The following is a 26,518-nucleotide window of genomic DNA, read 5'->3' as shown; positions in this document are numbered from 1 at the left end:
CATAAGTTTGGTGAACACCCTCGGCGCCGTGGAGATGCCGAAGGGTAGAACCCGAAACTGATAACACTTCCCGTCGAACGAAAACCAAAGGTATTTCTTGAACTCGGAGTGTATCGGAACATGGAGGTAAGCGTCCTTGAGATCGATTGACGTGAGCCAATCCCCTATCTCTGAGGAAGAGATCACTGACTGCAGTGTCTCCATCCTGAAGGACGGAACCTCTATGAACTTGTTCAGCCCTTTGAGATTCAAGATCGGTCTGAACCCTCCGTCCTTCTTGGTCACAAGGAAGTACGTGGAATAAAACCCGTCTTCTTGTTGACCTTCCGGAACCATCTCGATGGCAGCCTTGTCCAGTAACGACTGGACCTCGGCACGGAGGACCTCTGCTTTTTCCCGGGAGAACGGCACCGGCGTGTGCCGAATCCCTGAGAAGCGTGGAGGGTCTCGCTTCCACTGTGGCATATGGCCATCCCTGACTGTGGACAGGACCCAGGGATTTGAAGTAACTGCCTGCCATTCCGAAAGGAATAGTGACAGCCTGCCGCCTACAGGGACTTCTGGCGCAAGGCAATGTACCCCCACCGTCGGCAGTTCTCCGCCTGCTTGTGTGGGGGACACCAAAGGCTCTGGGCAAATATTTAATGAGAAGCCGGGGCAGGCTTCCCTGTGCCCCAAAAAGGCTGCTGTTGCTGTGACTGCTGCAACGCAGGCCCCTTGCCTTTGCCTTTCGCCCTCTTTCTTCATTTGTGCTGCAGCGGAGCAGTCCACTTAGCACCTTCCTTCGCTGGCGCCGAAGGGTAAGCTGAAGCAAGAGTGGGAGGCCGTTGGCGAGACGAGGAGGGTTGCTCTAACAAGGGCTTAGAGTCCTTGAAAGTGCTAACAGCCTCCGCAGCCTCCCGCACAACCTGTAGTGCCCCAGGGAAGAGGGAAGATCCCAACCTGTAGGGCAGAGCCAGGAATGCCTGCTGGGTAGCGGGAGAGTACCTGGCTACGGATAGCCATAGCCGACGCAACCCCATGACGGCCTCCATCATCTGGCTAGCACAGCACCTAATGCTGTCCCTCGCCAGATGAGAGTGCACGTCCGTAAGCTGCCGGCCCAACACTGCCGACAGAGAGTCATCAGCAGCGCTCCCATGATCCAACAGCTGCCCCTGCAAAGCAGAAAGGTAAGCTGAATGGACCACTACTCTCAGCTGCTGGGCCGCACACCTATATTGCTCCTCAAAGGAATGATAGGCGGACCTTAGCACTGGAGCGGCCGTGGAGAAGGGCGGCAGCCACCGGCCCTGCCTGGCCGAGGCCAAGGAAGCGGAGGAGGACCCCCCCAGGGTGACCGAGGCGTACACACACTCGTCCACCACCGGCGGTTCGAATAGCGAATCCTCATCCAGTTGATACCGGCGGCTAATCTCCGGGAGATCAAAGCACGACCGGGTACCTGAAAGGAGCGGATTCACTACCTCCCCGACCAGCGATGGGAGCAGGCGCAACCTCGCCTCGGCGACCTTAGTAGACGCGAACGTCTCCCCTGGGAGCCGAAACTCTAAGGGGTCGGGCTCCGACACAGGAATAGAAACCTGAGGTAAGACCTCGGCAAGTTTCTCTCTAACCTGTCTGAGGGACGAACCGAACGAGTACGTGACCTCCGACTCGCACTCCTCCCCAATCCCCTCCTCCTCAATATCCATCTCCTCACGCTCCTCAGACAGGGAACCTTCACTGTAAAGCGAACCTGTCGAGGGCGCTACCGAGACGGAACTCGAAGGAGCAGAGAGACTAAGAAGGGCCAAGCCGCTAGGTTCGCCCCTGCCAGAGCCCGAACTAGGTCGCCTGGGCAACTGGGGCAAGCCCCCCACCGGAGGGTGACCCGAGAGCCCAGGAAATGGATAGGATGTCGATGCCCCCAGTGGCTGGGCAGCACTAGGCTGGACAGCACTGCGGTCAAGCCGCCGACACCGGGCGTCGTTGCCCCACTTGCCCCACGGGACAAGCTGGGGTCGACTGCCCTAGGCACATCCGCCTGAACGCCCGAAGCGCAGGACGGCTGCCCAGAGGGAGGAGCGTTCTCCGAGCCTAAGCCCGGGCCGCGGCCTCCCTCAACTGAACCAGCATGGCTGCTCAATGAAGATCAGGCGTCCAGTTCCTTTCGGAAACCAGACAGCGCCGAATATATCATTGATTGTACCGAAGACATCTGTTGCTGAAACAAGGCATTAATTGAATCAACAGAGATTAATGGTGCTTGCGAAGTACGGCAGAAGAAGGGGAAGGGTCCCTAGACACCCTGGCCTTCTTAACCGACCCCTCCGAAGAAGCTGCGCCTTTCTTTTTGTGGGAGCGCTTAGATGGAGGGTCCTGAGCCCAGATATCCCCCCCCCCCCGCCTTCAGTAGGTTGGAATAGAACAAGAAGTCCGCGTGTCTAGACTTTCTGGTCTGAGGGGTAAACCCCGCGCACACATCACAAGACTGATCGTCGTGATGACATTCCACTAGGCATCTTAGACATACATCATGCAGGTCTTTAGCCGGAATGGAGGATTTGCATGTTGAGCAGGATTTAAACTGCAAGGCAACAAATAACCTCCTAGTGTTGCATAATAAACAACAATAAAACAAGACACGCATGGGCGCAAAGCTAAAACTAAAACTACGTACATAGTTAAGGTAAAAGATAAGTGCCACGACACCATAGTTTACGACATATTTTTTATAAAAATAGTAGTAAATATGGAGATAACATGAATAAAGTACATAAAAGCATAGCTACACAAGCTTACTTTTTTTAAAAAAAGACCGCCATAAAACTAAAAAGTTTTGGCGGGAAAAAAGGTTTGCCTTCCACCATTACGCTAACCACGTGGCTACCAACAGGGACGGCAAAAGTTACAACAGTTTGACAAGTAAACTGTAAAAAATGATTCCTAATGCGCCCATGCGTCTAATAAAGAAACCATACATACAGTTTGAGCCTCTGAGGTACTCATCTTAACACATGTCTTTGTCTTTGGTAAGCAAGAATCTCTGTGAACGCTGAAGCACGTCTGCATAGGCGAGCGACAGAAAAGGAAGTGTTTTGCTGGAGGCTACAGTCTGAAGAGTTACCTGCTCTTGGCTGTCACGGGGCCAGGGGCCCTGTAGGGGTGGTCTCACAAGACAAAAACGATGTTTTTTGTTTTGTATATATTTTATTGAAAAAATATAGTTACAACTGTCGCGAGAATTTAAAGAACATTTAAATGCTTATAAGTACCCCAAGGAGGATCTCTATGAAAAAGAATATGAAACCTATTACTACTGCCTACACTTTGACTGAGTAACAGACTGCAGGGCTATGGAAAGAGTATAAAATGACTCCCTGTCACAGTTTTTACTTTGACCTACCTTTTGGCTGAGGGACAGTTGCAGGTTTCTGAGCTATCTGTAAGTAGTACAGCAGGGCTCCATATAGGTTCGCCCTGACTCGCTGGGCTCCACCACCTGAAACATAGCAAACATGGCAACATGTTTGTCAAATATACAACAATTTTTCAAAGAAAATCAATTTAGGGAAAGAACACTTGTGCTTTAACATGACCTCAAACATTTTTTCAGTAGTATCACATTATCATAGTTGGAAGGGAGGGGCAAGCCAGTGATCAAGTATTATGAGAGCCGCTGGGGACTGCAACCAAGGTAAATAGTACGCAACCAAGGTAAATAATTAGAGGTGCTTGAAGGGCTAATCTGGGATTTGACATTTCCTGGTGCTAAGGAATGTGCTAAATGATGTAATTCTGTAAAATAGTTGATTGGCCTGATTACTAACTCATAGTAAAATAATCACTATGAGGATGAACCTCACCAGCTCGCAGGATGTAGTCCAAAACGCCCTTCAGCACCATCTGCAGGGAGGAAGCAAAGAGTGTCCTTGAGCCCACAGCACTGCCAGCAGACGGCAGCACTGAGCGGTCCAGCATGGATACATACTGTGATGTGTTCTGCGCAGCAGCAGAGGTGGATGGAGCATTGTCGGACAGGAAACACTGACGCAGATTGGCCATAAGAGTCAGAATGACCCCAGCTACAGGGCCAGTTGATTCTGGCATAGCATCATCATCAGCCACCTGTGGAGTAAACATTGTCAGTGGTCACATAATGGGAGAAAATACATTGTTAAATCAGGACTCTTCTTGAAGCTGCAGCTATAACGATTTCTCACTAAAATTCTTTAAGAATCCTGCACCATTCAACTGACCTGAAATGATATAAGTGGCTGAGTCAGTAAATTCTCAGTGCTTAAATCTGTTGTACATTGCATGTTAGACTGCTGAGTATTCCATCAGTTATTTCTTTGACTGTCTCTGTGGCTCGGTCAGATTGATATATTTATTGTCACCACCGACATCTAGTCCCCACTGTTCATACTCACAGTAACTGTTGCTATGACTGGTCAGGTCACTGACACGGAGTTCCCCCTTGTCCCTACTCACTTTGACCAGCAGATCCTGGAGCACCTCAAAGATAACCATCTGCCTGACCTCCCCCATGAGCACATCTTCCGGACAGGCTGTCAAGAGGACCTCGGTCACCTGTCGCCAAGCCTCGAAAGACTGACGCTTGACGTACAAACTTTCCCTAACAGAGTTCCGGGCTACCACTGTACTCAGGATATTCTGGATCTCCTGTAAAATCAACATTCTGTAAGTTAGTGAGTTGGGTTAAACGCTACTTCAACCAGTATTTCAGTGACATCACAAAGTGTCATTTTACATGAGGGTTAAGAATAATGAATATGTTTTATGATTATGCCTAACACTGTGACGTTACCTCTTGAATGAGAGGCCTCTGACCAGCCATCATGGTGCCCTGCTGATTGTTGAGTTCATTGATGAGGATCCGACGCAGGTTGCGGACATCACAAACCACTACTCCAGTTTTGGTCTTGGTCTCACAGCTTGTGATCACCTGCTCAATCAGCTTGGGATCAAAGAAGTCCAGCTGCAATCCCTCAGGAAACTGCTGAGCAAAACTGATGGAGTCCAAGATACAAAGCAGCTTCCGCCGTGTCTGCTGAGCTGAGAGTAGGAAAGGAAGTGAGATGTTACTCTGGCAGTATATACCCTTCCCCTATATAACCTGTGACCCGATCTCTCAATTTGAACAAACCTTAACTTGAACAGCATTTCACCCGTAACTGTTTGAACAGCCAGTGACAGGTCCCCCTAACCTTGAAAATCAGTGACTCTCCAAGCTCACGATGAACAGCCAGTGACTCCTCCCCTTTCACCTTGAACTGCAAGTAGCGCCTCCCCAACACATTGAACAACCAATGACCCCTCCCCACACCTTGAACAGCCAGTGACCTTTCCCCAACAGCTTGAACAGCCAGAGACCCCTCCCACTCAGTACAGCCAATGACCTCTCTCCCACACCCTGAACAGCAAGTGACCCCTTCCCAACACCTTCAACAGTCAATGACCCACCTCTTCTTGAGAAGTCAGCAATCCCTCCATCTCATCTTGAAGAACAACTGACCACTCCCCATCAACATGAACAGTCAGTGACCTCTCCCCCACACCTTCAGCAGTCGATGACACTCATCCCACCTCAGCCTGAACAGTCAATGACCGCTAACCCTCACATTCAAAAGTTACAACAGCAAGTGACCCCTCCCCCTCACATTGAATAGTTTGAAAGTCAAGTGACCCCACTCCTCACCTTGAACAGCCAGTGATCGGTTATGTCCCCCAAGGAAGGAGCTTGGGTCCCTGTCCCAGGTAGACAACTCTCCCTCATCAGTACCGACAGGCTGCATCACTGAAAGTTGAACACATCATTTTACATAGATATGGTTCCTCACCATATAAAACTTTCTGAAATTACATCAAATCCTATGATATGAAGCTACCATTCAAATGTAAAGCTAAAAATATGCTACAATACACATGCATTTGGACCCACCATATGTCTGTTCATCATCAGTGTCAGCTAGCAAAAGACGAAGGAGACGTTGAGTGTGTGAACGCTGACGATTCAAGGATGTGATCCGCAGCTCTATAGCTATCGTCTTCAACAGCCACGACTGGTGACTTATCACTGGATGACCTGGGCAAAGATCACAAGACTTGTAGAGATGTCAAAAGACTCATATAGATCAGTCATAATCATTCACTAAGCAACTATCCCAAACATGCCATGCCGAACACTGGGAGTTTGCATCATAATCTTTGTACAGTGAGTGCAAGAGAGTTGTCCCTATTGACACTGGAGCTCACATGCAGAGACAAGATCAACATGTGGAAAAATAAAACATGAATGTCTCTATGTTGTTTACTGAAAAATTATCTTGTACTGTCTAGCATGTTTAGATATCTTATTGTTAGCAAATATAATGATACTGTCAAACAGGACATTCACACACCATATTCTTCCTCCCTGAATGGCAGATGCTGGAGCTGGTTATACAAGAAATTGTGTGTGGTTCGGAGATATCTCAGAGTTGGCGCAGATGTGTCTTTGTTAGAACACAATACGTAGATGAGATTGTATGCAAGCTCAGCCAGTCGTGGTGCCTCCATCAGACAGACAGGCCCACTGCGGGCTCCGACCCCCTGACCCAGGAATGCTAGCACAGAATGAAGGCAAGTACGAGCAGATCCAAGAATACCTGGAGACAAAAACTCAAGTCAGATCTATAGAGTGTTTTCATAACCTGAAAACATAATGATTTGTTTTAGGGTTGCATTCAACAATATTCCAGCTATATGGGGTTTGATATATTTGATATAGGATATTTATATAGCACACACATCCACACACTAGTGCATGCTCAAGGCGCTGGTATTTTTCCCTCGATCACTGGATGTCAATCTCAACAGCACATCGTATTTCAATCTCAACTCTATGGGGAGTATACAACTCTTGCTGCCTCTTGGCGCACTGAGTTTATTGAGGCTGTCATCCAAACGAGGTACCCACTAACAGCTGGGTGGACTGGGACATATAGTCACAGTACTTTGTCCACGTTTACTGCACGTTGCTGTACCCGCAACTAGGTGTTTGCACGTATTCATGTGGACACCATCTGGTCATCTACCAACGGATTTGTGGGTTCTTTTAAGTGCACAGGGTTGTGTACTGTACACTAGGGGTTGTGACAACACTGAAAAAGTCTGCACACAATGTTGACTCCAAGGTTTTTACACCCAGTCACAGGCAGCCATCAATCCCGACACCTCAATCTCGCTGGATCACTAGCCTGGCACCTTGGTCTAAGCCAGCTCACCCACTGTCTGTAAATAATTGCGTCTGGGCAGATAATACAGTGATCAACAGCATGAGCATCAATCTCTAAGTGCTCTTGACTTACGGTAATACAGTTTGGCAATGAAATTTTTGAGTGTAGAAGATCAACTATAGACACTTGAGTGAAGCAAACATGATACAGCTGGAATGTTGATCATGGACTTCATTCACTCACATATTCCATTTTCACAGATTTATGTTGAATAGTTGAATACAACAAAATACTTTCCTCTAAAAGCCTCATCATTACACAACAATAATGATCAGTGGACCTCAACTCACCAGGATCTTGAAGGTTGGTTTTAGACACAGGTTTCCTAACTTCAAAGCCCAGCATCCAGTGGGCAAGGTTTGGTGCTGGTTGGTCCAGGGCATGTAGCATAAGCTGTATTATGTGCTGACGAGATGCATTCCTCACCTGAGACAGTATAATCTCATCTTCTGAAAAACACAATCACATTCAGCACTTAGAAAATATCTACAATTATGCTTTGTTAGGTCAAAGTCAAAGAGGATCGTTGTCAGTTTTTTGAGTTTTCTAAAACAAATATGAACATGTCACACAAAAGACCAATAATGTTAAAGGCAATCCATTAGTTCTTACTTGTGTTTTCATTCTCATCCTCAGCCTCTTCAGGCTTCACTTCTCTGTCATCTGTTTCAATACATTCAACAATCCCCTGCAGCAGACACGAGCTTGTCACCTGTACACACAGACAATACATATCAGGCATACCACATTTAATGCTACAGGCCACAGTGTTTAAAAGTAAGAGGCACCTTTTGGTACCTAAAAGTCGCAAATTTTGATAAATATATGTTAGACCTCATGGAATGTAATACAAAAATACCTTTCATTTCTATATGAACCATTAGTGTTACCTCATCTGCAGTGAAGAGAGCAACAAGGTCAGCCTGGATGGGTGCAGCCTGACACACCAGGTACAGGACCCTGACGGCAGAGAGGCACTGGTGGGGCAGGAAACTGTTCAGGCTCACAAACCTACAGAGCAAATTCAGGTTAGGGACCACTCATAATTTATGGCAAGGGGAAGTGATGATGATTTCAAACAGGTGTCACACATTTTGTTCCAAGGAGGTACGGGAGTCATCAATCTTGTACACATGAACTAAGGGTGTCAGCAATTTGGTACATGAAAGTATTTTAAAATTGTGCTATAAACTGATAGGCGGGGGTTGGGAGAACTGATTTTGATCATGCATGCTGGGTTGGGTTGGGTTGGGTTGGGTGTGTGTTGTGTTGTGTTGTGTTGTGTTGTGTCATGTTGTATGGTGTGGTAGAGAGATAGAGAGAGAGTGTGTGAGTCACATGCAAGTTAATCTTGTATATTTCTACTGTCGCATAACTACCCCAGTCTTCAGTATCCACGTTTCAATAGGTGAGCCAAATCCCTTACATTCCAACATTGGCACTCTGTACAGAAATATATTCTAAAAGTAGGCTAAAGGTGAAATACTTGGAAATAATATACACTCTTAGTCCTGTGAGTGAGTATGGTTTTACGCTGCTTCTAGCCATATTCAAGCAGTGCTAAGACAGAGGACACTATAAATGACCTTCATACAATGTACCCATGTGGGAAACTGAACCTGAGGCAACGCTTTAACCATTAGGCAACCCATCATCTGTGTCTGTACTCAGATGCATACACAAAATACAGTAGTTCTCATAACCTTCCAAAGCTGCATGATCCCCTGGGTAACAGGTGGACTCTTCATCAAACTTCTGCATAATAACCTATTCAATGGTATATCTACTCTTAGGAACAAGAAAGGAATGAATCTTTTGTATACACAAAACACTATTCCACAAGAAACCTACTTGGCAACATTGACCAGATGATCTGCTTTGCCACTGCGGGGATTGATGCTGAGCAAGAGTTTGTCCATGGCAGCCACCATGATGGATACACCAGTCTCCCGGATCATCATCTCAAACTGTGCTTCCTTCTCAAGGGACGTCTCAATCATCCTCAGACAAAGCAGTGCCGTCTTCTCAAGGTATTCCTTGCCTGACATAAGGAAATACAACATTACACATCAAGATCCGGTGTTAGTGCAAGCAGTAGTGGGTCAACATCACATTTAGTGTCAGTATTTGATGAAAAGATAAGTTAAATAGATGAGAATTGCACTGTAGAACTGAGCACTGTGAACTGAGAGACAAGTTAGACAACTACTTGCTGAGCTCTATATTGTAATAAAACAAATACTGCACCATATTTAGTGTTTAAGACTTCATATGTAGCATTTTGTTGGAAAATATTCTCACCAGGTACTTTGGAGTACTGCTCAAACATTGAAACCGTCTCATCTAGCACTCGCAGTACCTGTGAAGGTACAAAGAGTGACAGCACTGTAGGAGCATAGTCAAATGCTGTCAAACAATTAATGCATGTTTATATCTATGGCACAATCTGCATGAGAAAACGCATGTTATACCCATTACGGGTGAGTGATAATACCTGTTAATGATATACTGCAATTTCACAATACGATATATTGTGGTACACTTTCTGTGAACGGTTGCACCTGATATGATTGCCAATTTTCATCACTATAATTGGTAATTTTCATGATGAAGTAGTTCCATCATAGTGTTATACATTAATAGATTTGAGAATGTTTATTGGTCATATAATTCCATTTGCATGACTTTTAAACCATATGAATAAAAAAAATTGATTGGTATCGGCACTCGTTAATACACAAACCAAAATGGCTGACACCGCTGCAAACGCTTTTTCTCAAGTTTCAAACTTTACACTTCCATACACTTCGCCAGTATTGCAATACACCAACACATATACCCTAATACCCATGTTGTATACAGGTGATGAAAGTCTCGCTATATCGTTGACTGATGACCTTTCAGTCTGAGGCATTAACAGTTGCTGAGTAATCCATATCTAATTCATCCATAGAATCAGGAACTCCACAAGTCTCATGTGACTCATCTCTACAGACTCACCATCTTGAGCAACCCGGAGTCATTGAGCATGTGCAGCAGCAGCGTGTGTCCAGGGGGCTTGTTGGCAGGAACTATGCCACCCCCTTGGATGTCCACCAGAGTGTCGCGGAAGTCATCTTCATGGATCTCGTGGTCCTGCAGTAGTTTACACAGGATCTCCAGTGCACTTGCTGACACTTGCCACTGTTGGAAGGGGAGAACACAGACAGGTTAGAGTCACAACTATGTCAAACCTGTGGCTTCCATGTTTAACAATGAAAATGAAAAAGAAAATAACATGGAACAGGCATGTAAATGCCTACAACAAATCAATACATAATTATTCAGACAATTCCTCTGTACAGGTCATGTCTTTTCAGTCTTTCATCAGACATTAGTCTCCATCCATCAAATCTCCTACTGGAGAGGAAAACAATTGTATTCGACTTGGGCATCAGATACTGACTTGAATCTTAAAGTGACTAGTTGTTACATCAAATGGGTACACATGACAACTGGGACATATCATATCTGCAAGGAGTAAGGATTGTGTTTGTCTCATCAGTTATTCAGTCAGCATGACTGACATACAAACTAATATCCCAAAAATTTAGACATCACTTCGAGGGTTAGACACAGTATATGACCCCTACCTTTTCAGCACTGTCCTTGTAGGCCCTGGAGTTGAACCTTAGGAACACATTGGTAATGATAAAGTCCAGGTAGGGTTCAAATCCTGGGGCCCGATATCCAGCACCAAGGCCTGCTGGGATAGGTATGTCTGTCAGACGATCAATCAGCTCAAGGAAAGCAATCGTCATAGGGTACTCTTCACTACGGCTCTCAATCTCCTCCAGTTCAATCTGAAATGAATGATATCTTAGATAATATCTTCTAAACATGTGTGCTACTGGATGGTTCCTTTTCTGTAAAACTGCACTGTAACTGTCTGAAATTCAACATCTGTCTCTAAACAGAAAGAAAATCAGGGAGATTTTAAAAACAAATTTACACAGTGTTACTTCAGGCAACAATTGTACAGAGGCGATGAAGGAGAAACTAGAGAGTTAGTAGGGAACTTCATGGGATTTCAAATGCTCTATTATCTTGGCATGGAGGGAGTAGATAAGCATAATAAACCTGCGTTAGGATAAGGAAAATTGATGTTAATTAATTTTAGTATAATCCAGATAATTTTTATATTTGTATACTTATCCTACATTACTCCTTAATGCATTTACTGCTTTCCTTTTGACAAGACGAAGCTGTGTGATGGAAATGTCGAAGAGAAGTTGTTCCAAACATGCGAGTCACCATATTGCCATCGCACTGCACCTACATGACACATAAAGTGCTGACATCATGTATCCTCACATTACTGCTTGAACACACCAGGTGAATAAACCATAGTGGGGAGGTAGCGCAGCGACGGGTGGGCAAAAAAACTGAGTAATGCAGGATAAGTATACAAATATCTTGATTTTTACCTTATCCTGCATTACTCCTTAATGCATCTGTACCTGACAGAATGGAACCCTTCAGATGGGATACTCAAAAGCAAGAAGAAACCTCTAACACCACAGGCAATAATCCCACAGTAAATGAGGGGGAACAGTCCCCAAGACCAAAATGCCAGAATAACCAAACAAAGGTAAGAGGAAAAGATGGCTTATATATGGCAGTAGTAAAGAAAGAAGCAAAAGATACAATCTAAAACTGACCTAACAAATGAACGCAGACAACATAGAACCTGCTCATCTAGAGTGACATACACCAGGAGAGTCGCAAGGCGTTAATGGTGTCAGTGGTGGTTGGGTTTTGTAACCTGCTGTGCTACCGCCAAGGGACTAAAACTGTGTACACCCTCCACATCCTCCAGAGCCACAGGCCTCAAGTACTGACTGGCAAAAACCATGTCGGATTTCCAAAAACATCTTTCATGATGGATTTAATGGAGCGATTAATAAGGAAGGCCATCATGGAGGCTACAGTTCTAACTTCATGAGGGTTATTAGCCCGAGGATGGTCCAAGTTGGCCTGGAGAATGGTAGCATGCAACCACAACACCAAGGTGTTACTAATCACTTCCGACTTAGATGTCTTACTAACAGGAGTAAAGGCTCATTTCCTTGTAACCCGAAAAGACTTAGACCAGTTCAGGAAACATCTAATTGCACAAAGTGAGCAGAAATGAAGTTCCACCTCATCCTCAGATCCCACAATCGAAGACAGAGGTGGAATCGTCTAAAGATCTGTCCGGCTATCCTTGGAGCTGATCACCCACAACAACATCCCAGCACAGTCCAAAGTGAACGGCTCCATGGGCGGTCTGTTCAAAACAAACAAGGGTGACATCAAGGGCATGCAGCTCAACTCATCATAGCTGCCAAAGCAAGAAGAAAAATCATCTTTTTAGTAAATTTGGAAAACAAAATGGTGTAGTGGCTCAAATGGTGCCACCCACAACAAGCAAAGCACCATGTTCAGGTCCCAAGCAGGCAGTATGAACTTTGCCCTCTGATCCTCCAGATGGAAAGAACAACAAAGCTTGCAATTCCGGAATCTTGGTCATCTTTCTGTTCTCAGGAACAATTAACACCAAATTCAAAGCTACCAAATATGTCATAATGGTACTGTGATTGAGGTTCCTGAGGTTTCTTCTTATACAAACTCTCAAAGGATTTGTCATTATATGCTAGTAACCCCCAAGCAGAAGGACTGTGTGCCAGAGTGACACAGCTCTAACAGAATATCCCTTAGCACTCTGCAAATATACCAAGCGTGCAGACGAACAGATCTGGAACTGGATGTGGCAACCTGCTTCGTGGATGCACTAACAGATTTGGCCACTGTGGGAGTTTGAGAGTCTCGTGGGCGACAAGCTTTCTGAGATCCTTGAAACAACTTTCCGTTGGCCACCAAGGCGTGACCAAAATCAGAGAGAAGTGATGAGTCACCCTGATCTACTGAAGAACCTTGGGCAGAAGATGGTGGAAAAGCGTACATGCTCAGGTTTTCCCAAGAAACGCTGAGACCGTCCACCACCCATGCTTGAGGATCCAGAACTGGTGATATGTAGGTTCGGATCTGGAAATTCTGACAAATGGTAAACAAGTATATGTTGGGATAGCCAGGACTGTGTCAAACAATGGCGAACGCCTCTGGATGAAGCATCCACTCCATGGGAGCTATTCTGTCCGGTCTGAAACGGTTGTCCACAAGAATGTCTTGATGGGTCAGGTCTAGGTGATCAGCAAGATAAAAAATCAGAAAGTTTGACGCAGTAGGGATGGAGAGTGAGATGTTCCCTGGTTACAGAGACACAAGATCATCATGGATTAGACGTTATCGTTTAGTGTTAAAAAGGTGGGAATAATAGAAAACACAATCCAATCAGAAACTCTGCTATTCAGTGCTGGTCTGTAGCTTGAGATTTGTTTACTTCCGGGTATATCTGCTGACTTCGTCCGAGAACGGAAGGTAAAATTTGTGAAAGCTTTAAATAGAAAGAGTTTAGGTTTATGCCACTTTTAGCAATATTCCAGCAATATCACCAGAAAATGGGCTTCACTCATTGTAACCATGTGGGGAATCAAACCCGGGTCTTCAGCATGGCAAGCTAACGCTTTAACCACTAGGCTACCCCACCGCCCCACTTTAAACAGAAATATAATCAACAGGTTAGTGATATGCAAGGCACTTTACAGAAGTCAACAGAGAATGAATTGTGCAGTTTTTTAAGCGATCAAAGCGACAGAAGCGTTTGTCAGGCCGAAAACAAGGCAAGGCAAGCTGGGCGGCCATTTCACTGTCACACCTTTCTATATCTTCTATATTTAGGTCATACTTTCAAATATATCAGAGTCGAGTGCCAATGCCTCAGGCACAAATTGAGGCATCCAATAAGTAGAAGCAGAGTCGCCGTCACCAATGCGGCAAGTGCTATCGTCATTACGCACTGTAGCTCTCTCCTCCAAAGAACCGTGTATCTCGATAGTCGCCAAGGGAAATAATAATTCTTGAGAGACAGAGGAAGCTTGTTGTGTAAGCCACTTCTTAGATACATACAAGTACTTCTTATAAGCTGTAGGAGAAAGTCTAAGACAAAAGTCACACTTGGAAGTCAGAGAACACTGTCGAGTGCACTTCAAACACCTGTGATGGGGGTTCTTACTCAACTTGCTATCATTGCAAGCAACACAATGTGGCATAAATCTGCAACATAAGCATAAAACCAATCCTGTAACGTGTGTAAGAAACATACACAAGATGAAAAAAGAAAACTGATTTCCCGCATACCAAACATGTGGTTAAGTTAAAAAAATATGCTACAAAAAAAACTGACAAAATTTACACATTAAGAGAAAAAGTGTAGATAACATAGATAAAATAGGTAATAAAAAGATTACCTGAAGCAAACATGAAAAAAATGAATAATGTGCAGACCAAGTAATTATATAAATACACATCTCTTCAAAAAAGAAAAGTCACAAACCGTTCTTAAAGGTGTAAAAAAGAAACAATGACAAACAAAGGGACACACTAAGGTGTTAAGACGCAAGTTTAATGCAGTAAAATATCGCATGGCCTGTCAGCCAGGTGACAAGCAGTAATGTGAGGATGCCTGATGTCAGCACTTTCAGGGTCACTTTCGACAGTTGGAACAACTTCTCTTCGACATTTCCATCGTCTTGTCAAAAGGAAAGCAGTAAATGCATTAAGGAGTAATGCAGCACAAGGTAAAAATATGATATCTCCGAGGTTAACAGAGGGGAATGAGCACACACCCATCTCTGTGGATCAGTGACTGACATACCTGAATGCCTCCTCTCTGTTCAGCACTGGTTGCTGTGGTCGGCAAAACCTGCAAATCCAGCTTGTAATTAACTTGATGATCACAAGAAGTTTCAGATGGTCGGATAAAGAATACACTATATGATATTCCAAATAAAAGCAAATGACAGCTTTCGTGGTCACTGAGAAGCGACAACTGATCAGAAACAGAGACATTAGGACATATGATCTCTTGAAATGATCATTTTTTCAAGATGAAATAATACTTTCTTTTAATCCAAATGCAAGCTGACGTAGTGGTGATCGGATAATCTGTTTCAATATTGTGTATCTAAATTTCTTCGAAGTTAGGCCTGATACAAGCTGAATCTATGGAAACCTGACAACGATTAGACAAGACAATACCTGTGCCACTTCCAGAGTTTGCCAGATGCTGGCAGCAATGGATGGGGTCTTGGCCATGGCAGCAAGGGTGCGGAGCAGTTCAGCCTTCATCTTGGAGGGGATGCTGCACCCCACCAGACCAAACATCATGATGACAGACCCCCACTGCTGGTTCTCAAACAAAGCTCCACGACAGTTCTCATTCTACAAGAATACACAGTCAACAACTCTTATAATTTGATGAGAGTGAACTACAAAATAATGCTGTGTCAGCAGTACTGTAATTCGATAACAATAACCACATTTATAATCATCAAACAAATGTAAATAGTGCGACATTCCTATTACCACTGTCAATGATTTCATGAACACTGAATTTTCATTTTCACATACAGCCCAAACTGAATATGTGGCATTACCATCTCAACAGAGGTATACTTCATGTACTTCAGTGTGTGGTAGAACAGAAGCACAAGAAACCATCCAGAGACAAGCCTCAAGTGACATTACTGTCCCTCAGCCTACAACTGTCCACTGTAGTTCAGACTTTGTAGAAAGCGTCAACATGAGGTGTTGGGGTAGGCTCAATGAAGTAAAACTCAGTCCCTCAAACTCTCAAGGAACTGAGAATATCCAGGTTAGAACTGATCTACAGTAACCCATGCTTTTTGTATAAGGTGACTAACAGGATCAGGTGGTCAGGCTCACTGACTTGGTTGACAAGTCATTGTATCCAAGTTGTGTAGATTGATGCTCACGCTGTTGATCACTGGATTGTCTGGTCCAACTCTCAGCACTGCAAGTCTTTCTGTGGAAGACTGGCTCACAAAGATTATTGCCATCTTAATGAAAAAAGGCAGAATACATACCTCATCTGCTACACGTCGAATCAGTTTCAGAACTGACAGTATTCCTTCCAGTTCATGAGGAGTTATGGCTCTTGCTGGAGGAGCTCTGTACATGTTTGAGTCCACAGAGCTCTGAGTCTCTCTCCTGAGACTGGCATAGTACTGGTTCAAAGACACAAAGATGTGGTCCCAGGACACCATGCTTGATGACCCACCTGGTCAGGGGAGATATGGTTCCTCAGTAAAATCTACCATAATGGGTGAAGCAACACTAGATCTTTTAACTTTGAATGTTCGGTGTACACTGACACTTAAATTGTTTTATTGGTCACTGCGAGACAGTTAGTATGCTTTTACAACCTGAGCAAAATTTCAGTAATGTAACAAGAGTGGACACCAGAAATGGGGTTCGTATGTTGTACCCAGCCTTAAAGTGCGATAAGAGAATGATGGATCATCATGGGACGCTGGGATTGAAACCTAGAACTATCTGGATCTAAAACAGTGATGAAAAGCAGCCCTGAACAGCTGAAGTCTAAGAATCCCGGTACCTACCTGAGTTGTTTCCATTTGCCTTGAGAAGATTGAAGCAATGTTGTGCAGCCTGTGGCCCAGAGGCCAGGCCCGCCAGCATGTTGATGTAGGGAATATACAGTGGGGCTGGTAGTAGGTCGCCGGCACCGCGGATAAACTTGAACAGGGCAACCTGGAGGTAGTAAATGCTGTCCATCAAATTCTGACGACATTCCTCCCTTTGGAAATTATACCTTACCCAGTCGTGCATCAGATAGTATATAAAATATCAGCGTCCAATAGACCATCCAGTCTTGCTGCCTCTTTACATTTACAAGATTTGAAAAGTCTAAGATGCTAAAACACTGTGAAGTCTACATAGAGCACTGGAGTCTGAGAGCTTAGACTGCTTTGTGTAGCCAGGATGTGGCCCATAAACCCTCTCTGTGACTGAATACTTTCACTTTCTTTCCTTGTAAGAAGAGACTGACTCAGCTCTGATATGCTTACTTGTCTGGGTGGTGGTCGGTAGTTGTAGAAGGACTCCTGCACCCCGGCTGACTCAGCAGGACACCAGAACTCCAAGGACAGCTCTAGGTTCATTGGGTCTTTCATGTACAGCTCACCAATCTGTTACACACACAACACATGTACAACACACAACACATGAGCAAAGTACACTACATACATATGTACCTATTGCTTTTCTAAAACATACATACCAGTGTGCAATAAAATGAGAAGGCCATGGGTCACCCAGGTGTTAAGGCAAAAAACACACAGCTATGTCATCTTATTCAGCAACCACACTCCGCATTTTAAGCAATTCGGTATAGTGAATGGAATTCTATCTCGATTGCAACACAACCTATGTTTCTTCCACACTCATGTAAGTGTGTATACTGGACACACACTGCAGTGTCATGTAAACCCCTGAATACATTAAAGCATTTGAAACAATATGTCCTGATTATATGCCTGACTTAAATTAAATTTGTTAATGTTAGTTTGTACTTTAATTCCACACCTGACATTATTCATGCATAAAAGAAGCCTCAACCTGATATACTAAAGGGCCCTTATGAGATACACCTCCTTCAATACTGTTGAGTAATTAATAAGCCCTCTTGCCCCATGTCTAATAATGCCAACACTGAAAATATTCCAAAAAGCAACCACAAAGAGAGAAGTAAAATTTACAATACATTCCAAACCACATGAAATTTGCATTCTGTAACGCCAAATCCACTCATTATGCATTCTTGTAATCATACGTTCACATAAACACTATTACATGTCACACAGGATAATACTGACCAGACCAAACATATGTTCCAGGTCTCTCCTCTGTGGTGGCGCCTCTTGACCCTCCACCTGATATGCCATGATGATACGAGCTGTTTCATCACCACGATTACGCAGCTCTTTCACCTGGCAGAAACAGATTCATGTTACACGTATAAATGTACAGACTTGGTTCCAATAAAAACAACTGTTTGCCACTAATGTGGCAATGTCCCCCACCACTAAAGAAGACTGTAATATTTAGAACATATTCACTTCTTTTCATTTTTTGGTCACACACAAGATGCATGAAATGACTGGTATCTGCATAATCATCCAGTGTAGGCTGTCAACAAAACTGAGGACAATGGTTGCAACGTTTTATGAGATATCGCGTCCACATAACTTTGAAAAAAGAATGTCGTGGTGACATTGACAATAAGATCAAGGTCACCAAAATGTCTGTGTAATTCCAATTTGTAGGCTGTCACCAAATTTGAAGACATTCGGTACAACAGTTCATGAGATATCGCATTAAAGGTCACATGCCACGTAAAACACAACTTTGCAGATTCTGGTACCTTTCGGTATGCACTTACCGAAACGAATCATAAAAAATGCCAATTCAACCTATAAAGTTGAAAAAAAAACGCGATGAAAGAAAAACCCGCAAATTCAAACGTTTCACTAAATTCCCCCAGCGCTGGGGGGGAAACTGGTTTCAGCAGCTGTGCTGCACTGTGTCCATAACGCATGCGCACTGAATAGGTTCGTGGAGCTTGAAACAGTATGCATGCCCAGCGTCTGAGGACGTGTGCAGTAGTCTACTCTCGGTTGTGTACACAAACAAGTAAATAATCTACTCGTTACGTTAAAAAACTTGTTGATTGTGGTAAGCAGACTCTGTCACAGAGAAAGATCAGTGTCTGGTTTATTCACACCTATATGCCTGTCTGCCTGTCTGCCTGTCTGCTAAAGACAACATGCAATACACAGCTTCAATCATTGACCACGTGCAATTTGAACTTAGCACATATCAGACTATATGACATAAAGAAAATAAGTTGATTTATGACTCGTGCACCCAAGTCCCGTGTCTGCCACATTATGTAATTAGGCACGTGTGATACACGACATGTTTTTATGTCTGTGGGTTGCAAACAAACTACATTCATTTTTTTGGATGACTGGATCTGGTGCAAACTCTTGTCAGTTTCAAGTCCTGCTTTGTACTTGGACAGATTCCAGCCATGCACTAGTTTACCATCTCTACTGACATGATATTTGATTGGATCGAGCGCAAATTCAGAGAACATGTATTTTCCAAACCCAACATCTCTATATACATTCTTCATGGATAACGACTTCTTTAAGTGTATATGATTTTGTTTGACAACAGAATATGAATCCATACTGCAACGACGCATCAAGTACACAAAAAGAAGTTGTTATCCATAAAGAGTCTTACTTTCTTGTGACTGACTATACTTCTAAAATGCCCATCAAACAGATCATCTTTCTGTACACACAATGAACCCTCAGCATATCAGCAAATGAAACAGCCAATCGGAAGCCGTCATTACACTTGAGTGCATATCCACCTGCTATGACTGGGTTTGGTCTCCCGAGGGCTTCGTTTCGGGGGAAGTAAGCCCAAGTACAAAATATTGCACTTTTGAATCGCGATCGTACGCTTATAATTTTGTTTGTTTGTTTTTTTAAAAGCAGCAATGTATATTATATGTCATGAATAAGTGATAAATGTGTTTTAATTATGTTTGATTATTTGGTTGCATGTGACCTTTAACAAGCGTTTGAAAAGTGGTCAAAGAGCCCTGGTGAACTTGAAAATAAGGTCATGGTTACCCAAATCGACTGGTGTCTGCGTAATCCACCTGTGTAGGCCGTACCAAATTTGAAGACATTAGGTACAACAGTTCATGAGATATCGTGTTAACAAGAATTGAGGAAGTACAGATGCTGTTGAATACATAGTTCCCTTGCAGCGGGGCAAAAAATCTGTCATCTCCAACACAAATTCAATACTGCTCACAAACATGAAACACAGCTTGATAAGTGCTGTGACATGTCATGGTATTAAGTAATGCAATCACAGCAAAATAATTGTAAGTCTGTTGAAGTCAATAATCATAACCAAACAACCACTAGGTACAGAAGAGTATGGTAATGATCAAGTGAGCAAGTGTTGTTATCTGACCAGTCTGCAACACTTCCATATTTAGACAACAGACAGTTCACAACAGAGTCCAGAAAAGTTAGGGATTGAAAGATAACACAAGCAATAATAAACACTTCTTGGTTCCTTAATGTTTTCTATTACTAGTATACTATTTCAATCCTTGAAACATCTATAAACACTAGCGTTATAATACAAATCTATGGATTTCTCATTCTTAACCTTCTTAAATGGTTATCATATCCAGTGGCAATGAAGTCTTTAAGGATTTGTGGTATATTATTTGAATCTAGACAATTTGTAGCGGATAATAGCCTAGACAATAAGTATGCTGGAGAAAACAGAACTGCAGCTCACCTTGAGAGGCATATGGTAGATGAGATCTGTCATCAGACAGTGTAAACGGCGACAGTAAAATTCCTGAAGAAAAACACAGAAGAAATACATTTAGCATCAGGTAATAGAGTAAACAGCTATTTTCGAAGACATAACAATATTTGCATGAAGTGGAAGCTTTGGTTGTACGCACATCTTGGTGGAACTCGGGTAGCGCAACAACAGAACTGCGTAGAAAGCTGAAGACATTGCCCTCGATAGCTTGGTCCATGAGAGCCTCATCATCCTCAAATGGTTCAGTCACACCTGTACAGGTAAGAGATTATTCATTGCACTTTAGGTGTCCTGAATCAAACCAGACAGTCAACGGGATCTTGCTATAACCCCATGGAAAGCATCAAAGTATTGAGGGTCATTCTATTCAAATATATTAGTGCAAAATGAAGTTTTGGGAACCCAATTAACTTTGAGCACTGTCATTAAATGAAGTTATGATTGACAATACCATTTAGGAGCACATTCAATAAAACGTGCCTTGTTGTTGATCTGCACATTTTCCCCAAAACTACTGAACGGTATGGTCACAAGTCCTACCTCCAGCCAATGGGTACTGTGAGAGTTGTCTTAGCAGCATGGCCCATGCGAACTGCACAGAGGCCTTCAATCCTGGGATGGCCCAAGCAGAGACAGAGACCATCTCCCTGTGGATCTCCATCAAGTACGTTGGGTCAGAAATCACTGGCAATCGTTGGGCAATTTCTGAGTGAAATATACATTGGAGCATATAAGATGCATTGTATGTAGTAGCATAACAAGAAAAAAATGAAAATGATCACGTTTTATGAGCTCAAGCTAAAAAATCAGTCACTGAATTAGAATTATTTTTCATGCATGTAACACAGGTAACCTATTAAAACTATAACCAGCACATTTTGTATCACATAAAAATTCAAACTAATTCAAACAAGAAGACACAGTCATCAATATCCCCCGCAATGGTAAAATACTCCTCTAGATCAATCTTTGAGTCAAGTTTGGTGAAGAAATAGTGAACGGTTTTAGAGTTCCAGAAAAGAGCATTACCTCCAATATCAGTCTAAGTCACACTTGTTGCCATGGAAACGCAAAAAATATTTTATTAAGAATACCCAAACTATCTAAAGGCACTTATACTCCACCAGATCTGTCTATGTGCCTAGTCTGGTGAAGAAATATTGAATGGTTTTAAAGTTTTGCTCCGGACAAACAGGGTGCATTTTAACACGCCTGCAAAATGTGTCGCGGGGGATAATTACTGTAAAACCTGTGGACTTCTACAAAATGTCTCTACAAGTGGCATGTATCAACTCATTAGTAGTGACACACCAACATGAAACATGATTCCAAAAGAAGTAGGTAAAGCATTTTGTGGGCAGTACCTGCAGCATCTTCCTGTTCCAGGATCCTCACATCAAAGCAATACATCAGTGTCAACAGTAGACAAAGGGTCACTGGATCTAGTTTGTCATCTCCAGTTACATAGTTGTCTTCCCTTAGGTGTGCAATCAGCCTCAAGGTGTCAGCCTTACTGAGAGGCTGCTGACATGCTAGACAGAACAGACATTCAGCCAATGACAACTTGATCTCTCGGAACAGTTCCACAACCTACAGGCAGAAAAAAAGTAGAAAATGAAGACTAGTTTAGCAGTATGTTTAGTAAATGATAGTGTTGGGAATCAACCTCTAAAACCATAATTGATTATCAATCTCTTCTGTTGATGAATTATCAACAAGTGATCCATACAAGTATGGAATTATGAACACAAGACCAGCTGCTTGTATATTCATACATGTAATTAAACAAGGGTCTAAATAATATATGTAACCAAGCTAAAACTGTTATTACGCTGTAAGCCACTATCTGCAAAAGAAGAAAATGACTGCTCCAAGCTATAAAATAGACTTGACTTCCTGTGACACGATTGTAATAGCAAACCTATCTGGATGCATTTACAACTCTTGCATGTAGACCAATCATTTATAGTATTTTTGAAGATAGCATACAAAGTTATCAACTGGACATTTTTTTCAATCGATTATCACAGTTTGATTGTCAAACAATCAATAAACTATTATTTCATTGATCTCAGCACCACTGGTAAATGCGGGACGGAATCTGGTCTACAGAGTGATATAGATGTATGTCAGCTTAATGTAGCCGGACAGCCTAAAGTGATGCTAGTGTCTAGCATTCACAACTTTGGTGAAAACCAAAAGCATGAGCCTACAATCAAAAAAGGGGAACTCATCACATTTAAAATTTAATCAAATATATTAATCTTTACCTACCTGTTTTCTGTGTTTGGGAGGGCCAAGTGCTCTGTCCTTCTGGAGCTTGTCCATTTCCGTTACTTCACTCATAGATCGGATCAAATCTACAATGCAAATTGCAACATGACTGAAACAAATGTTCTAACAATTTGTATCTCAAATCATCTGGAACTCTTCATGGGATGGGAATGGCACCTGGAATGCCCTAAGACTACTGAAGAGCAGTAGCAGACACACAGATCTGATTTCTATAGGCAGTTGATGTGACAGCTAGTCTTCTTAAACAAAACAAAACAGTTTCACACCACACTCAGCAATGTTCCAGCTATATGTCCGTAATCCAGTGATCAACAGCAAGAACATTGATCTATGCAACTAGGATATAATGACATGTTTACCAAGTAAGCAAGTCTGACAACCTGATAACGTTTGTCTCCCCTTACATCAAGCATGATTACTTAACATCAGTTCTAACCTTGATCTTCATAGGTGCATGCGAAAGGAGGGTGTAATCATCTTTATAGGAAAAAGGAACAAATGGTCATGACATTTATATCCACCGAAACAAAACCACGCTGTAAGTGTAAGTTTCTGCTTGCCTAGTATTTTGTTGACAAGTCCCTCCTCCACCAGCTGTGTCGTGAAGGTCTGTATGAGGTGAGATAAGTCAGAGGGCATGCCTAGCGTCCAAGTCCTCCCTTCTCGAGACTGGAGCAAAATGCGGAGAGCATTCACTAAGCTCCTGCGTCCATCGTAGTAAAGGATGACTGCCACCAAACCCCGAGTCAGGCCAGGGTAATTAGGCAGCTGGTTCTCACCTGAACAAACAAATCATCCAGCAAGTGGTTATATGTCTCTTCAAGCAATATTCAAGCAGTATCACTTCAGGGCTCACCAAAAATAGGCTTCACACATTGTACCCATTTGGAGAATCGAAACAAGGCCTTTAGCATGACAAACTCTTCAATGCAATGAATCACATTCAGTTTTCATCACATTCGATAGATTTCACTGGTAGAAAAAATTTTACTGATCAGCTTTAAGTATGTTTGGGTAAGCTTTAAACAGTATTCAAACATTTCAAGATATGTCAGCTTGATGTTGCAGGGAAGTCTTGCATTATTGACAATTACTTCAGTAAGTGAGTGAGTTTTACGCCACTTTTATCAATATTCCAGCGATATCACGGCGGGGGACACCAGAAAATGGGCCTCACACATTGTACCCATTTGGGGAATCGAACCCGGGTCTTCGGCGTGACGAGCGAACGCTGTAACCACTAGACTACCCCACCATCCCTACTTCAGTGAAGTTAATAAAGCATTGTGTGGTGCAAAGAAACATCATAAGGGACAGATTCAAATCCACGACCATTGGTTTCTGACATGCATATGTACTAAATGACTGAAAGACAATATGGTTGCTAGTGTCCCCACAAACCACTAGTAAATCCACATGCTCACAAACAGTGAGAGGCTTTACCTACTCATCAGTTCTTAGCAGCTCCCTCAACTCACCAACTTTAAGAAACTCCATGTACTCAATAGCCAGAAGAAACTCTAAACACTCACCAGCCATAAGCAGCTCCATGGCAGCCAGTTCATTTAGGTCAAATAGGTCACTGAGGATGAGGGTCTCTGTTACGAACTGCTGTGAGAAGGTTTGACTTCTCTGTTCTCCCTGAACTGGAATTCCCTCTGTGGTCGACTTCTTGACAGCTTCACGGTGAAGGTTGTTCTTGGCCTGTGACATTGATATCAAAGACCTCAGTAATCAACATTCCACTGCCACCTCAATGCAGCGTTTATTCTGGAGAATGTCATCAATAGTGCTCCTAATGTCCAGCAGCATGGTGCATGCTTTACAATTCAAAAGGAATAAAAAACATTATTTCAAGATAATCTAACATTGTTGTTTACATAGGAACTTTTAAACAAACACAATTTTATGAAAGGAACACCAGTCAGGAATCAGCAGACAAGGAAATCAGGGTCAAATGTAACAAGTACAACATCTCCATATATTCATGATTTCTTTAACAAAATATCATAAGCCATACAGTCAAGTCTTGTTAATCCCACATCGTGCATTGCACAGCAAATTGTCAGATTAAATAAATGTGACTAAATTATGTTTATTCAGTTTGTTACCAACAAAAACGCATGATAAAGTCGATTGTCAGATAGCAATGGTCAGAATAATGAGACTTGACTGTATTTATACTTACTGGTGTTTTGAGAAGGGAAATAAAGTCTGGTTTATGTTTCCGTAATGATAGTTCAAGATCATGAATAGAGTTTGGTCGGCGCTTGTAGATGGCAGCATCAACAACATCATATAATGCTTTAAATGGGCCCCACAAACGGGCACCTAAAAACATAAAAGGCAAAGAAACAACATGGTTAGACAAATAAATGGCTGCCAATGGAAACAAAACATGAATTATGCCCATTCTGTGTCTAATACTGTCACTCTGTCCACTACCAAACTTTCACTATAGCATGTGCAGGGTGATTACCACGGTTACTGTTGTGTAACTCGAAATAATTCTAATAAATAGGATACATTTGAAGCGGGGGTTATGTGCGGAACTCTTGCCAACTGTTTTTGTTGTTTCAACATATCTCTAATTTTTTCATCAGTAAGTGTGGTTATTGCTTGGAAGGTTGTCATCAAATCCTTTTCAATGTCCAAAATATATTTCAAACAAAATATCCGCATGTGAAAAGTCGGATTAGAAGTGGTCTGCAAGTCATTCAAGGGAACTCGCAGGACCAGGTGCTCAGACTTAATGACTTGGTTAATTCATGTCGTCATATCTCATTTTCGTAGATTGATGTTCACAACGTCAATGACTAGATCTTGTCCAGACTCTTATTTAAAGACAGGTATCATATACATATAATACGCAGGCCCCCCCTAAGTAATGGAAGGAACAACGGCAAATTTGAAGGAATTGCATCTCAAATGTAAACAAACACAGCCCACTCGCGAAACAATTGCAGTGATATCGGTAGTTTAGCGGTAATAACATAAACACAACATCCCTATTGGAAACAATGTCGGTAATACTTGAAACAAGATCGGCCATCTTCGGAGATTCCTCGGCTCAGTTCCGTGATTTGTCGGCCACGTCCAGAAACTCACACATCAAAACATGGCGTCACTGGAAGGAGCACCCATCTTGGTGTGTTTTGGTTTTAGTTTCTACTCTTTTCATTTTCATAATTATCCATCTTTGACCACCCGTGTTGAATGCGTTTAGGTATGAGGTGTTGTCGGAGGTATAAAATATTTTTTTTAGTAAAAGATCGTCACTGCAAAAGAGCATCATAAGTCATGCCTCCAGATGCTTCCGATGTTCAGACGTAGACAACGTCCATGGGCATGACTTATGACGCTGTTTTGCAGAGACGATCTTTTCCTAATAAATAATTTACAGGTCCAACAACACCTCATACCTAAACGCATTCAACACGGGTGGTCAATGATGGATAATTATGAAAATGAAAACAGTACAAACTAAAAACCAAACTCACAGAGATGGGTTGTCCTTCCAGTGATGCCATGTTTTGATGTGTGAGTTTCAG

The 26,518-nt window shown here is 42.8% G+C and overlaps 1 protein-coding gene across 1 annotated transcript in view; it reads right to left on the bottom strand.

The window, feature by feature from the left end:
* Nucleotides 1–26,518, bottom strand: part of LOC137286218 (nuclear pore complex protein Nup205-like) — a 43,694-nt gene that overhangs the window by 16,111 nt on the left and 1,065 nt on the right. The window contains exons 2-29 of the mRNA XM_067817940.1: nucleotides 25,156–25,298; nucleotides 24,500–24,671; nucleotides 23,528–23,746; nucleotides 22,947–23,032; nucleotides 22,037–22,262; nucleotides 21,213–21,377; nucleotides 20,812–20,924; nucleotides 20,640–20,702; nucleotides 18,119–18,232; nucleotides 17,312–17,431; nucleotides 16,844–16,994; nucleotides 16,310–16,503; nucleotides 15,462–15,644; nucleotides 15,079–15,126; nucleotides 10,916–11,125; nucleotides 10,284–10,466; nucleotides 9,585–9,642; nucleotides 9,135–9,324; nucleotides 8,174–8,294; nucleotides 7,896–7,995; nucleotides 7,574–7,732; nucleotides 6,408–6,653; nucleotides 5,948–6,091; nucleotides 5,705–5,803; nucleotides 4,814–5,061; nucleotides 4,477–4,668; nucleotides 3,849–4,110; nucleotides 3,389–3,484 (exon numbers count right to left, since the gene is read on the bottom strand). Of these exons, the coding sequence (XP_067674041.1) occupies nucleotides 3,389–3,484; nucleotides 3,849–4,110; nucleotides 4,477–4,668; nucleotides 4,814–5,061; nucleotides 5,705–5,803; nucleotides 5,948–6,091; nucleotides 6,408–6,653; nucleotides 7,574–7,732; nucleotides 7,896–7,995; nucleotides 8,174–8,294; nucleotides 9,135–9,324; nucleotides 9,585–9,642; nucleotides 10,284–10,466; nucleotides 10,916–11,125; nucleotides 15,079–15,126; nucleotides 15,462–15,644; nucleotides 16,310–16,503; nucleotides 16,844–16,994; nucleotides 17,312–17,431; nucleotides 18,119–18,232; nucleotides 20,640–20,702; nucleotides 20,812–20,924; nucleotides 21,213–21,377; nucleotides 22,037–22,262; nucleotides 22,947–23,032; nucleotides 23,528–23,746; nucleotides 24,500–24,671; nucleotides 25,156–25,298 (4,305 nt within the window). The remainder of the gene's footprint in view (nucleotides 1–3,388; nucleotides 3,485–3,848; nucleotides 4,111–4,476; nucleotides 4,669–4,813; nucleotides 5,062–5,704; nucleotides 5,804–5,947; nucleotides 6,092–6,407; nucleotides 6,654–7,573; nucleotides 7,733–7,895; nucleotides 7,996–8,173; nucleotides 8,295–9,134; nucleotides 9,325–9,584; nucleotides 9,643–10,283; nucleotides 10,467–10,915; nucleotides 11,126–15,078; nucleotides 15,127–15,461; nucleotides 15,645–16,309; nucleotides 16,504–16,843; nucleotides 16,995–17,311; nucleotides 17,432–18,118; nucleotides 18,233–20,639; nucleotides 20,703–20,811; nucleotides 20,925–21,212; nucleotides 21,378–22,036; nucleotides 22,263–22,946; nucleotides 23,033–23,527; nucleotides 23,747–24,499; nucleotides 24,672–25,155; nucleotides 25,299–26,518) is intronic.

Source organism: Haliotis asinina, chromosome 6 (assembly GCF_037392515.1).
Source record: "Haliotis asinina isolate JCU_RB_2024 chromosome 6, JCU_Hal_asi_v2, whole genome shotgun sequence".
In the NCBI taxonomy this organism is placed as follows: domain Eukaryota; kingdom Metazoa; phylum Mollusca; class Gastropoda; order Lepetellida; family Haliotidae; genus Haliotis; species Haliotis asinina.
This window is presented reverse-complemented; position numbering and strand designations above follow the sequence as displayed.